The sequence below is a fragment of the Lutzomyia longipalpis genome, chromosome 2 (assembly GCF_024334085.1).
Source record: "Lutzomyia longipalpis isolate SR_M1_2022 chromosome 2, ASM2433408v1".
Taxonomy (NCBI): domain Eukaryota; kingdom Metazoa; phylum Arthropoda; class Insecta; order Diptera; family Psychodidae; genus Lutzomyia; species Lutzomyia longipalpis.
Genome location: NC_074708.1, coordinates 18,026,617 through 18,041,037, shown reverse-complemented (window position 1 = coordinate 18,041,037; position 14,421 = coordinate 18,026,617). Strand labels below are relative to the sequence as shown.

General features: G+C 34.4%; 1 protein-coding gene across 5 annotated transcripts in view; it reads left to right on the top strand.

Moving 5' to 3' along the window:
- Positions 1-14,421, top strand: part of LOC129791090 (inactive dipeptidyl peptidase 10) — a 109,094-nt gene that overhangs the window by 85,667 nt on the left and 9,006 nt on the right. For all 5 annotated transcript variants that reach the window (XM_055829031.1, XM_055829029.1, XM_055829032.1 and 2 more), the window contains 2 exons: positions 2,554-2,668; positions 6,973-7,071. In XM_055829031.1, coding sequence (XP_055685006.1) covers positions 2,554-2,668; positions 6,973-7,071 — 214 coding nt within the window. The remainder of the gene's footprint in view (positions 1-2,553; positions 2,669-6,972; positions 7,072-14,421) is intronic.

Sequence of the window (14,421 nt, the reverse complement as noted above, 5' to 3'; positions counted from 1 at the left end):
AACCCCTTGTATTAAAGCCATCAGCAAACTCATAAGAAACAGAATGGAATTTCCTCGGTAACTTCTCTATTACATATGGCAATGCCCTACCGTGGCAGTAACTCTCGTGAGGACTACATTTTAATGGTTCAATGGGTGTTCACATGACCTGGCACTTTTATCCACTTTATGGACACACTCGCCCACTTCACAGCCCCTGAGGCCCATAACTGCAATCATATGGGCCGAAAGCGAGTGGGTTGGAATCACCACCGCACACCCGAAAAGTGCCACAGGGTGGAAAAATCTCCACGTCACGCTTTTCAATTGAATCACGAATCACGATCTATCAGCCAGACACACTCGTTCCCCATCCCATTGTGGTCAATTTGATGAACTTTCGGCATTTCAGTCAATTGTCACGTCATTATCGAGCCCACCTCCCCAACTGACCTCAGTGTCGCTCAGAGCATTACATAGGCGGAGCAATAGACAGGGAATTCGGGAAATTCTCTCGAGTATTCACTATTTATTTTCACCTAATGCGTTCTAATGGTCATCATTTGGGCATTGAGAAATAATTCAAATAGGCGGAAAATTAGATTATGTGCTTTTGAACAATTATTGCTAGATTGACTTGAGAACTATTTTAATTTAACATTAACGTTCAACAAAATATTTACCAATTGGCACAGAACAAAACAAATCCATTGATCCGAAACCATTAATACATCGCACGCACGTTACACGTTCCTCTGCAAAATGTAGAATATTCTGCACGTGAAATGTTGCTGGATTGATTAACTAAATATTAGAAGAAGACTTTGCATAGCCCTGAAGGATAAATTGTATGTAAAACCATATATGTGCATTGGCTGATTGATTTTCCTGTTCACATTTATTGACGAAAAATCAAAGGAAGGAAAAATTTACCCTGGAAGGTAATGCAGAGAAAAGTACTAAAGCTTTAATTAAATTTCATCCATTTCATCAGATTTATCTAAAGTGAAAATTAAATAACATCTATATGATGTTTTTTTTTTAATTTAAATTTAAGGAATTAGACATTTAAAACGATAATTTCCAAAATTTTCTATAAAATTAAAGGCTAATATTTATTATTATTTGATATTATTATTATTTATTATAATAATATTTATTATATTTATACAAATACAAATACAAATCATTACCTCAAAAATACTTTTAAAGGTTTAATAGTATTTAATAAATTTAATTATAAATGTTTCACAAATGTTGAAATAAGTTGTTAAATGCAATTATTTAGGTATTTATGAGATTTCCTTTACTGTTTGATATGCGTTCAGTTTGGAAATATAAATTAAAATAAGGCTCTTTGAGGATTGCGTGAGATAAAACTAATTAAAATTTGTTCGTTTTGACTTTATCGCAGCTTTGTTGTTTCACTCAGCGGTCACCCCATGAATTTCTGACTATTTCTACATACTTACATAGCCTACATAGCTATTTTCATACCATTATGGCTCTGAAATTACTGAATTGTGTGAATAAACAATGCATTTATGATATTTTATGAGATATATGATAATATTGCTCCTAATTCGACGGATTTAATTGGAAATGGACAGTTAAAAGAACTTTTTCCGCAAATTGATTTTAAATAAAATTTAATTAATCAATTAAAACTGAATAATCAAATTAAATTTTATTGATATATAATGCCAAACTCTGCATAAAAGATCCCACATATTTTTGCACACAAAGGAGCTTTATATATTTTTAGAAATTCAGTGGCTTTATTGGCTATATTGGTAAAAATAAAGACGTTATTAATAAACAGAGAGCATTCGATATGTAAACATAATCGGAAAAATACATCACTTGGTAGCGTCTGGGATCCATCTGCAAGATAACTCATTCGGATGATTTGAAAATTCAGCCATTTGGAGCTAATTGAATGTACATATTGCTAAGAATTTCTTCCTATTTGATGTGTTTTATTTTTCTGCCTCCAATTCAGAGTTGGAAAAACTTTCGAAAAATAGATTAACTACAAAAATTGTAAAGTTAAAAATATAAATTCTCAGAGAGGTTAAAAATATGGCTATACGATAAGGCGACAGATTGCATTAATAGATTGAAGACAAAAATTTCTCAATGTGTTTTTAAATATTTCTTAAGTACTGTAAGATAAACTCAAACAGAAAAAGAAAATTTATTCTTATCTGTTGCTGGTTAACGTTTATGGTTATCAACTCTGTTTTCCCGTGAATTGTGGTTTTGTGGGTGAGTGAAAATATTGAAACGATTGAGGCATGATTTTCTATCTATACTATAGGTCAATTTTCGAAATCCATTAGTTTTCCATCAACTGTCTGAATTTCAGAAAATTTTCAATCAAATGCTAATGTGTGTATAACCATTTGGGAGACCCCATGGGAAACCCCCAATTTATACATGACAAACCCGTCTCATAAATGTGATATTCTAAATTCTTTATCGAGCATCTGTTTGACCTTTTCAACCCACAGCTTTGAATGTCTTATGCAGGACTGTTGGAAAATATCATCATTTTATTTTTTTTTCTTGCAGGAGTTGGTCGCCTCTTCGCCAGGACGCCGGAATTGGCGTGGTATCTTCATTGCTTTGCTGGTTATTGCCGCCGTACTGGGACTCATCGTGTTCTCCATTTTTCTACTCTCACCAGGTAAGCGACCTCTTCATGCCTTTTTTGCTAAACCTTTCCACACTATCGATAGGTCACCCTCGCATTATTCTCTGGGCCAACAATAAAATTTTCGTTACAATTCACAAGTTTATTTGCACCTATTCTCGTCGCACAATGTGACGGAATTTTGCTTTTTTTCTCTCTCCATCCCAAATGAATCGCACGATAAATTCACACGGGAAGTTGAATAAATGTTTGCAAACGCTCAAGGGTGGAAAATTCTCGCCTTTCGATATTACATTATACGGCACCTTCACATTCCGATTGCTCCGCAAAGCTAAGAAATGTGCCATCCAAACATCTCCGAACACGTATGATAAAGTTATGTGGATTTTCCCTTGGAGATGGAAGAACGAAATTATTGGTGGGTTTGTCGGCATTTCTTCCTCTCCACTTTTTTTTCCCTCTTGCCATGTCTTTCACGTCAATTTCAGTGGCAAACACACCCAAATACTGTCGCCCATTTCGAGGAGCTTTTATTCTCACAAAATTACTTCCATTCCACAAATAAAATTCAAAACCAATAGAAACAAAAAAGGGGAAATAACAATTTTCTCTGAATTCCACCCCCAAGGGGGAAGAATTGGCGTCACCCTCATCATTTAGTGCCACACAAACTGTTTATAAAACAATAATGGGATCAATTGATGGAATATACATACATACATATATACAGGGAAACGTATAAAAGGGTGACATTCATTTCTGAATTTAACTGGCAAATTATTTCTCATCACGCAACAATTTCACTTTGTTTGCATTTAATGTGATAATTGAAGATGAACTTGGAAATAAAATTATGGCTTTTATGTAGTTTACCGGAAGTCATTACCGTCATGTATGATTTGTGATTCTTACGTTTAACCATGTTAGTTCCGTTATAAAAATGTTAGGCAGCGGATGTAAAAAGTGAAATTTTCTTACACTTTCTGAAGTAAAATCAAAATTGTTCTATTTTCTGGTGACATAAAAAATATATCGTTTAAGTTGTTTTTTTTTTTCTTGAAGCCCTTATTTCCAATTTTATTACCAATTACCATCCATAAGAGAACAGAGCTAGAAATAAAAAACACAGAAACTTTTATTGAATAGCTTTTCCCATTTATTCTTTATGAAAAATATTTGATTTATCAATAAAAAACAATAGAAGTGAATTCTTAAAGAAAATTAAGAGATTGATTTAATTAACCCGGACTTATCCATTGTACTTCATAAATTATGCTCGACCATTTAGGTATAAAAAGATTTTATTTTCATTATAATTGAATTGATTTCTTTAAGGGGGATCTCTTTTGAGAGCTAGTGAAATTAAATATTTTTATTTTTCTTGGGGTTTTTCTCAAACTTGGTTTTTCAATATTGGTTCCATTTGAAGCCTAATTATTGAAGAGTAAGAAAATCACTTTTCGCCATCTTAGATGCGACGCCATCTTGAGATTTTCCTCAAAACACAAATGTAGGTTTTTCTCAGGATCTACTGGATGGATTTTGATGGGGTAAAAAGCAAATGAAAGAGGAAATATCAATGCAGATTTTGATGTAACAGAATTTTGAATTTCCATTCTGGGCCTGAGAAAAGTGGAAAAATGTGACTTTTTTCAGATATTTTTGACGTTTTTCCACTTTTCTCAGCCCCAGAATGGAAATTTAAAATTCTGGTACATCAAAATATGCACGGGTATGTCCTCTTTCATTTGCTTTTTACCCTTTTTACCCCATCAAAATCCATCCAGTAGATCCTGAGAAAAACCTACCTTTGTGTTTTAGGGCAGTTCTGCGGAAAAGTCAGAAAACCACAAGGTGGCGTCGCACCTAAAATGTCGAAAAGTGATTTTCTTACACTTCAATAACTAGGCTACAAATGTAACCTACATCGGAAAACCATGTTTAAGAAAAACCCCGAAATTTACATCATTAAAAATTATGTAAATTCTAACAATTTTCCCAAGAGACCCCCTTTAAGAAACAATTTTAGATTTTTTTACACAAGATTACAAAAATATTGTTTAAGAATTAATGTTTGAAGTCATATTAGGGCAAAAATTAAAAAAAATCAGCATGTCCGGATTAAATAAAAAAAAACATAAAGATGATGTTAGCCCTATTGTTGTTAATTTTGATAACTTTTGACCTTCTAATCATGCTTTTTTTTATGTGGATTAGTCTGTAGTAAGAGCTTTCCACTAATCAATCTATTTATCACACACCCAGTCTATTACTTCTTCAAACTGCGCAAGAAGTATGTTTTAGTTTCCATTCCCGTGCTTAATAATGAAATCTAAAATATTTTCTCACATTTTCTGTGTTCTCTTCGTGCTGTGTAATATCGTAAATTCAAGTAATTGCCAATTAAGTGACTTTCAATTAAAATTTATTTAAAATTAAGTCATAGCAATGCATTTGGCTGTGTCCTTAAGTGGTTCAATTTCCGTCTACAATCATTTATAAGATGCCAAATTAATGCTCTTGCCCCTCCTTAGGGCAGTCCCTTGAGATTTATTTATATGGTTTTGTACAATCTAGAAGAAGTAGAACAAGAATAAATCTTTTGAAGAAAGAGCACAAAGTGCAAGATGGGTAGAAGTTTTTTTAAGGTAGAAAAATGAAGTAGAAACTAAAGAGATGTAAATTTTTCACTTAATATTCTGAAATCTCAAAGTAACTTTACACAAATTCACAGAGAAATGAAAAAGAAAAATATTAAAATGCTCATCGCGTATCTCACTATGGAAGGAAGATAAATAGGATGAACATAGTTCGTTAGTTTTTTCAAGTTTGTACACAAGAAGCTCTATCGCGCCACACAAGAGCTGCTGCCACTTTTTTCTCACTCTTTTGACACACGGAAGTGGGATGAGGGTGCAAAATTGGAAGAAATTTGAGAAAAAGAGCTTTTCAACGAACTCAAGGGAAGAAGAAGCTTTTTCGGTGCAAATTCTTTGGGTATTTTCCTCATGCACTTTGTGGTAGATCCTCTCACGTTTCCCGTGCAGGTGAAGCTGGGATGAATGTGATCTCAAGTATGTGGTGTGAATTTAACCACAATTGAATTATCTTCGCTCCAAATATTTGATCTTCCACATCACGTCTCAATTAGAAATTGCAATTTGCAGAAAACTAAAATATTCTAACCATTTCGTGTTCGAAATTTCATCTTATTCCAATGCGATTCAAAAGTTGCAAATTCATTCACTCCAAAATTATTTGCAGATTGCACAGTTCATGACGAATGAATGAAGAAGAATGTTTATGTAGAACGTGAGAAACGTTTTTCCTATGCCATAAAATTTTCATCTTAATAATAATGCTATTTTCATAATTTACAAAAACCAACAGAGTAATATATAAAATATAGAGAGAATGTCTCTGTCTCTGTTATTGTTCTAATTGGATTTAATGGTGCTGAGAACTATGAGAAAGTTTTTGTTGTAAACAAAGTTTGCAAACTGCAGCAAATGCAATATAAAAGCTAAGAAGAGCAATTATTTAAATTATTCTTTGCACGAATAACTTGTGCCTTAGCGTTACATTCAAAAGGAGTTCCAAAGAAAATAAATTTTCATTAAATAATCCTTTTCTTCCTTTAAATTAATCCACTTACTCTGTCAAATTTGTTGCAAATTGACTAAAAAATTATATATCTCTCAATTTGCTTTTCCAAGAGCCATCAAATCTACAGCAATATTCCAAGAGAATTTCCACAGAATTGACTACGTGACATTATGGATGTAATTCATATTTGATTACTATATACATTTTTCCTTTTTTTTCCTTTTTGTATTTTCATTTAGAATATCCGTCGTATGGCTTCGGGCAAAGAAAAATTCATTTCCAGGGATGTCCCTTCGAGTCCCAAATTTCCATCAATGAAATTTTTCTATGTGCCGAAAGAAAGCACCCCAATAATAATAAAATGGCAAACGGTACCGGTGTTAGACGCAGAAAAAAAGCTCAAAGAAAATTCGAAAGAAAAAAATTACACCCCCACGCGACATGATTTATTGCTACAATTTCCCTGCCATTGGGGTAGCGTGGAAAAAAAAGAAGACGAAGAGAAGAAAAGTTCTGGGGATGAGATACAAAACACACACAGTCAATTCTTCTCTACACCCCTAAATCACATCCCCAATTGGTATTGGCAGAAAAGGCAAAAGCGAAAAAAAATCCGTGCCATTGAATATGAGAGGGCAATGATTTGTAAATATTTTCTCCAAAGTCACCAAAATTTATTGCATTAGGAAGAATTAATTTTGGGGCGATTGCTCCTTTTGTTTTATTTACAGAGGATGAAGGGAATCGCATCAAAGGGCATCAGATTAGCATATCGGATATCTTAAGTGGTCGTCTCAAATGGAGGCCTTTCAATGGATCGTGGATTAGTGGTAAGTATCGAAGTGCCAATTGATGCCCTTCCGCAATGGAATTTATTGTGTACTACATACATATGTGGATCCTCCTTTTTGGGATTTTCCCTTCACGTATAAACCATCTACGCAAGAGCTCACTTCAATCCAAAGTCGCAATCTCCCCAAGTGAGAGGATGATAAGTTCTCTTTTGGGTTTCAGTGCGTTTAGCCAAAATGATTACCAACAGTACGCAAAGCCAGTAATCTTACAAATAAAACGTGCAGTCTTTAAAAGACCAAAATTTACAGTATTTCAAGTCAATAAGAAAAATTTTATCAACCTTATGTCTAGAATGAAGTCTGATCTTATTCTGCGATTTTTCCTGTACATACTTTGAAGATTTTGAAGAATTTTCAAGATTAAATTATTAAATAGATGTTTAAGTTATCAGAAAGGGTCTGGGTACGATCTTTCCTTCAAGGGCTATAACCTTTCTAATTCTCTTTAAATTGAATTTCCAGAAAACTTATTCATCAATTATTTCACGGTAGTTTAGTAGCTATCAACCCCTGATTTTATGGAGCATTTGCTGTTGGATAATTTATGAAAATCCCAGATGTTGGTGGAATCTTCATGATGGGGGATATTGTGAACGATATGCCATGATTTCGACATAAGACATTTATTTATTTCACTACCAATCACCATTTCCATCAGTTTCTGCACGATATTCTCCATAGCAATTGCATGGAAAATCAGAAGATATACACCCTTGAGATGGAAAATCACCTGCGGGTGACACTTTAATAGATTTTTTTCCATCACCTGCACAACTATTTTTTTTACATCAATGCTTCGTTTGGATATGTCCGTGAAGAAACCTACAGTTGCGGAAGAATTGCGACGATAGAGTAAGCTTTGTGCCCTTCCAGATGGTTCACTTCTTTTTGTGGGATTCTTTCACCCTCATTAATCAACGGAGGTAAATTTTATTCCTTTCTTAGCCCGGAATGACAAGGAAGATATTATTCTTGATCCAATTATAAGTAGAATGGGGAGATGGAGGAGTATAGAATGTTCTCTGGGAATAAATTTAAATAGAGGAGAAAGTAAATATCCGAGCGTCTAGGAATTTACACTTTTCCTTTTTCTTCAGCATCAGTTGTATTTAAAGACTGTGGATTAAGTGAATTTGTGTCATGGATTAATTAAATTTAATGATTTGTCTTGGAGAACACGGTGTGCTTTTTTCGTGTCATTCCACCTCCCAGAGCACCCCGTCTGCTCATAGTACGCATTTTCACTGACCCAATTCCATCCTCATCCCACCCCAATCTATATAGTGTTAACTTCTTCTTCACGTCAACACGCTTGGGGTGATCCATTTAAAGTATGTATATGTGTACTAAACTACATTCACTGCCACCCTGCAATTTCGATGTTCCGCTCTCGTTTTTTTCCTTCTTCTTCTCTCCCTCAAACATCTAATGGAGTCACACGCCATGGAGAAATCACTTAATATCTATTTTGGGATACACGACACATATACAATGGTCCAGTAATGAGCTTTAAAGCTTCATGTCGCAGTCATGTTTCTCGCTAAAAGCGATGGTTTGTAAGCACTTTCATTATTAAGGAATGAAGTGTTTTGTCCTCCAAATTGAATGAACAATATTTAATTCATTTAATTTATGCTAAATTTTGAATATGTAGAGGAGAGTGGGGAGAGTAGGATTTTTTTAAGTTGGTGAAACATACATTTAGAAAGCTCACACAATACTACATTATTTATTAATTTTAAATTATATTAAAATTATTTCAGTTCCTAATTAACAAGACGGATGATTTAAAAAGTGAATTTGAAAATCTCCTGTGTTTAGCGGCTGCTTGCTGAACTTAGAGGTCAGGCAGGATTTATTAAAAAAAATCATTACCATATTTTTCATGAGAAAAAGTTTGGAAAATTCCCTGAATAAATTCAAATAAATTTTCTTAAATTTATAAGCAAATAAATAGTAGATAACTTTCAATTAAATTATATCAAAGTAAAATAAAACTTTTTACTTTAATATTGGATGTGATATTTTTGTGAAAACTTTCCCTGCAGTTTTGGAACATTCGCAACTTGATTCTCAATTAATACTTTGCAACTTGCCAAGTTTTCTTTTGGCACAATATTTGAGTTTAATATTGGGAAGAAAAAGAAGTTTCAGTGGACTCGACTTTTGCATGTTTAGTGATTAATTAATCGACCCACGAGAAAATCAATATATACGCCAACCCCCGTCAATTTTGTTCAAGAATGGAATTTTCTGGCAATCCACTGACTTCCTACATTGCTGATTATTTCGATTAAATTGTGCTTTCGCGGCCATTAAGGGAGTCTCGAGAGCTTATCGTGATTGAAGTTCCATGGCGAAAGTTTTGTTCAACACAAATTCTGTCTCGGTCTGAACTTCACAAAGGGGGTGGCTCATTAGGGGTGCCTTTTCCGGGGGGCCAATCACCCAAATTTCATATTCATATATGAAAACACCTTCTCCGTCGATTAATCAAAGTGGATTGTGATTTATCTTCGTCGGCAGATCATGAAATTAATGCGACTTGACGACTGTGGCGGAATCTTTTGAGGGGGCCATGTGGGATCCACACCTGCCTGGTTCATCCCTTTCGAGACCGCCCTCATTAGGAATTCTTCATCCATGCCGCTCCCTGTGGCGCTGAATCAATCAATCAAAACGCGATGGAAGTTTGTGTGCTGAGTTAAATTGAGAAAGTTTCTTTGCGGTGGTAAAAATTTTCATTGCTTCTTTGGAAAAATTTTCCTCCTGCAAAAACCTGTTGTGTTGGGGGAGTCAGTGAGAAAAGCATTCAATCACCCGCAGACAAATGGAGACCTGCAGTTAGCACCCCCACTAGAAAGAAAGTATAACATCATTCCGAGATCGACGCTTTTGCCAATTCTCCGAGCGATACTTTCATTCAATCCACCACTCTGGGTGCTCCCCGTGGTGAAGATGATGATGATGTGTAGCTATGGAAACCCCTTTTCTATTGATTATTTTATATATCTATCTTTACGATGTGCGTCTCCCTTTTTGGATATCACGGCCGCCATGGTCACAGACGAGATGAGAACGAAATGCCAAACAAATGCGAGGGAGGTTGGAATCCTGAAATCATTAAAGTTGCACGAAACCTCTGCCACATAGCTTTCAAATGGATGTCATGGGAGAATTCCAGCTGGTGTCTGACTCGCCAGGAAAAGGCGTGGAAAGAAGAATGATGAACGAACATGTTGTATGTTGTATATTTGTCAAACAAGCACAATTTTGGGCGGTTATTTTTCAACGAGAAGCACAAAGCTTTAAGTTTTAAACTTCCAAACCGAGTAAGAAGTTTTTATTGTTGCAGAATGTACAAAAATATTTTAAAGACTTAAAATATTTTTTGGAATTTTTGAAAGTTTTTTTTTTTAGTATACTGTAGGTAGAGTGTAGATAATGAACCAGAACATTCTAAAGTATTCCAGAAATATGATTTTATTATCATGGTTTTTAATAAGTTTCTTTATTATGAAATTATTTTCCAATTGTTAAAAAAATACGTAGGTATGTACAAGTACATTAAGTCCTTTATAATTTCTTTAACCGAGAAAGTTTCATATTTCATGATTCTACATCACAAGTTCTAGGAAGGATTATTCTTTGGGGCTCGTACGTAGATAATCCATGAAATTCAATTGTTATGCACATTTATGCACAAAAGGCATGCACGTAAATGTAGAAACTTATATTTATTCATTTTAGAGATGAAAAGAAGAATAATTCCGAGAAAAAAATTTCTCAAACTCCAATAAAAGCTCATATTATGAGCACGAGATGCTTTTCCTTTATTCTCTTCATTTGTAATTGATTAAGATTAAATCTTAATCTGTGGAAAAGTTAATTTGCATAGCCATAAGCAACAATCTGCCAATGAAATCTGTTGAATAATTTCAACCACAACACATCACTAAAGTGAAGAGTTCTTCACCTGGAAACTCATAAATAAAGCAAATATAGGAGAAAAAAGTTTCTCCATTAAAGCTTATTGATGCTCAAAAGTCAAACGTAATATACATTGTGGAAGTGAAGCTTCTCAATTGGAAAATTTCCTCTCCACCCCCAATCGTTCCTTATACAATAAATGTAATTGCACAAATTTGCACCATGCATGGGTTATTTATAGATTATTCACAGGCAGTGCACATGCTGAACGATTAGGTGCCTACAGCTATGAGAAAGAAAGCTATGTGCTATCAATAGGCGCTTAAAATTTTTTTCAATTTAAAAAACCACGCTATGGGGATATTACTAGTTTGCTTGTTCAATAGAATGATTAAAATCAAACAGAATTTTTCGCCAATCACCTAACAATTCAATTACTCCAATCGATCCAATTTTTTGAAATTCGTATTGAGGTCGTTGTGACATCATATTGGGATATACAATCAAATACAGATTCAATGAAAAAAATCAAAATTATTTTGATTTTCTTCATTTTGAGAATAATGTTGAATCTATGGTCTTTACATTAATACATTATTTATGAACTAATCATAATCTTTGATGTATTCTTCATGCACAAAAAAACCAAAAAAGATACAATTTTGTATGAATTTTAATAGACAAATCTTTCGCTATTTTTTCTGATTATGATTTAATGCCGAATAGGTAATGCACACTTTTCAACTCTTGGATTTTCTGGAGTATTTTCTTATCTTCTACATATTTTCATGCCTGGTTTGTATCCCAATGACGCTATGAAAGCTTCAAAATGAATAAAGTCTTTTGAATCCTTTGAATATGTCAGAGCATAATATGGGAAAAATAAATTCACTGTGAGCTTTTAAATGATTTCCATTCAGATATTGCAGGTTTGGGAGTATATGAAGCTGTGAAAATTCATCATGTGCACCCCCATCAATGCTCCCAATTAACCCGGGGAAGGATATTTAAATTGAGTAGGGCCCTCATATTGATATCATTCACTTCAGTGAATCCAGAAATGGCTTTTTTCATGAGATTTTCTCCCTGTGGCGTAAAAAAAAGATCTCAGCTGGACTGTGCGCTCCGAAAATTGACCAAAATCCAGTGAAGTCGAAAGTAATCCGCTTTCCTGAATTCTTTCATTCTCACACGCTTTGGACTTTCCTCATTCATGTAAAACAGCGCGATATGTGGAGCACAACTTTTCAGCACAAAGCATTTGGTTGTTTTTTCTTTCGCTCCACGACGAATACAAAAAGTAATGGTTCCTGACAGTGAAGGAGTGATGTTAAAGTAAAGACTCCATCGAATGGAAAAGATTCAAAAATAGATTAATCATGGGTCAATTCCTTCCAAACGGCTTTCTTCTATGTAAATTCGCATAGCATCCTTTTGTGAGAACCATGGCAATTTAATGGAAACGCCAGATCTCAATCTGACCTAGAAAGTTTCCAGCTTTGTCATAAAAAACAACTCACATTCCTCATCGTCTATGCATGATTCCATCGTATTATCATTTGGACCGCCCCCACATGTTGAAAGCTCTAGGACGAAAGGTTAAAAATTTTTCCCAACACAGCATTTTCAAGCCCTATATCCTTATTATTTCGATTTTCTCGATAGTAGCAAATTATGGTAGTTTTCCGCTGAAGGAAGTTTCGCAGCGGAATTGATGGAAATTGGTATTTTTGCAGTGGAGGCGCCAGGTGGATGTACAGAGCAAAGCAAAAGTTGCTAAAACTTTATATAAAATGATATATTATCAAAAATTAAAACTAATTCTTGTAAAAATACTTGAAAATTAATATTTTATAAACACTTTCTTTGCTTTATTGCTTAAAAGTTTTTTTGGATTATGTTTAAATTCTTATTTGCATCTTTAATTCAGTTTTAACATGAGCCTTAATCGTTCTAAAAATTTAAACCTATGGTTATTGAGAATTTGTCCTTTTTTTCTTTCATTTATTATCTCACGTTTTAACCATCCTTAAATCTCTCAATGGACTATTTTGCAAAATAACTCCCATACGAAGAGCCTTCAAGCAAGCTTTCAGCTGAAGCACACACAACACAATAATAATCCAAAGCGCTATATTTTTCATGAGTAAGTTCTTCCAACAAATGCCGAAAGGTCCATCTTACGATTATTTCGTATTAAGAATGTTGCGAGAAGGGCGGTAAGAAAAAATAATATGAGGCATAAAAAAGCTCCCACGTGGAAGAAAAAAAAGTCTAGAGACACTCAGACGACGCCACAAATGTTGAAAGTATCGAAATGATGAGGCATGAGGCGGGGATGGAGTTTGGCAGTAAATAAATCTTGAGAAAAGCAAGAAAAATTGAAAACAAAGTGAGAGCAATATAAGCAAGGATTTCACTTTCGATTCCCAATCAATATCGATTTTGGAGCAAATACACACCATTTTCTTAGCCAGCAAAATACGGAGAAGAGTGGCGACTTGGGGTTGTCTGTGAGAGTGGATGATTTTGGGTATTGAGGAGATGTTGTTTCTCCTATAGAGCCTGTGTCTGTGACATTGAAGATGTAAAATTGGGGCAAAATCCTCATATTTGTTGGGGGATTGTTTCGCCCCAAAACATAGAAGGTGTAGCTGAATAAATTTGCCAACTGACGCCTTGGCCACCCTCTCGATTTGCATGTCAAACCACAGTTCTCTCTCCCCCCATGGCGGAAATCTGAGAGTGAAAAGCAACCACACTTTCCCCTATATCTAAGATGTTTGCATACCGAGAAAGATTTAAATTGCGGCATCTGCTACCAAAAGTACACCACTTAAGTGACAACAACCATACTTACGATTAGAGAAATTCCCAAAGCTCTATCAAAAATCACCTCCGTGGGAGCTTCATATGGGCTGTATTTCTGGAAAATACGTATACACGGCTCTTCATGACTATAGTATGACAATTTAAGGCATCCTGTAACACGTTGGAAGAATATTTAATATAAAATACACAGTATTGCATGTTAGTTTGAATGCAAAAGCTTAATTAGACATTCATGTCAGCGATTTTTTTTAAAATTAAACTAAAATAATTGAAATCGAAATACAAGCGTACTGAAAATAATTAATTTTGAGGCTAAGATTAACGAAATATTTCGATTTTAATTGAAAAACTTTTTTGCTTTAAATCCAAATACTTTTATTCAAAAAGCTTTAATTCAAAGCTCTGACGATGCTATGTATGTTTCATTGATAGGAGCTTTACGAAGCAAGGGATAATAGATAATTGAAACCTCCAAGGGAAGAAGAGGATGGGAGCTTAATGATTGCATATGGCGTCCATCCCAACCTTCACCACTATTTCAGGAACCCTAAAATACTCCCAAAA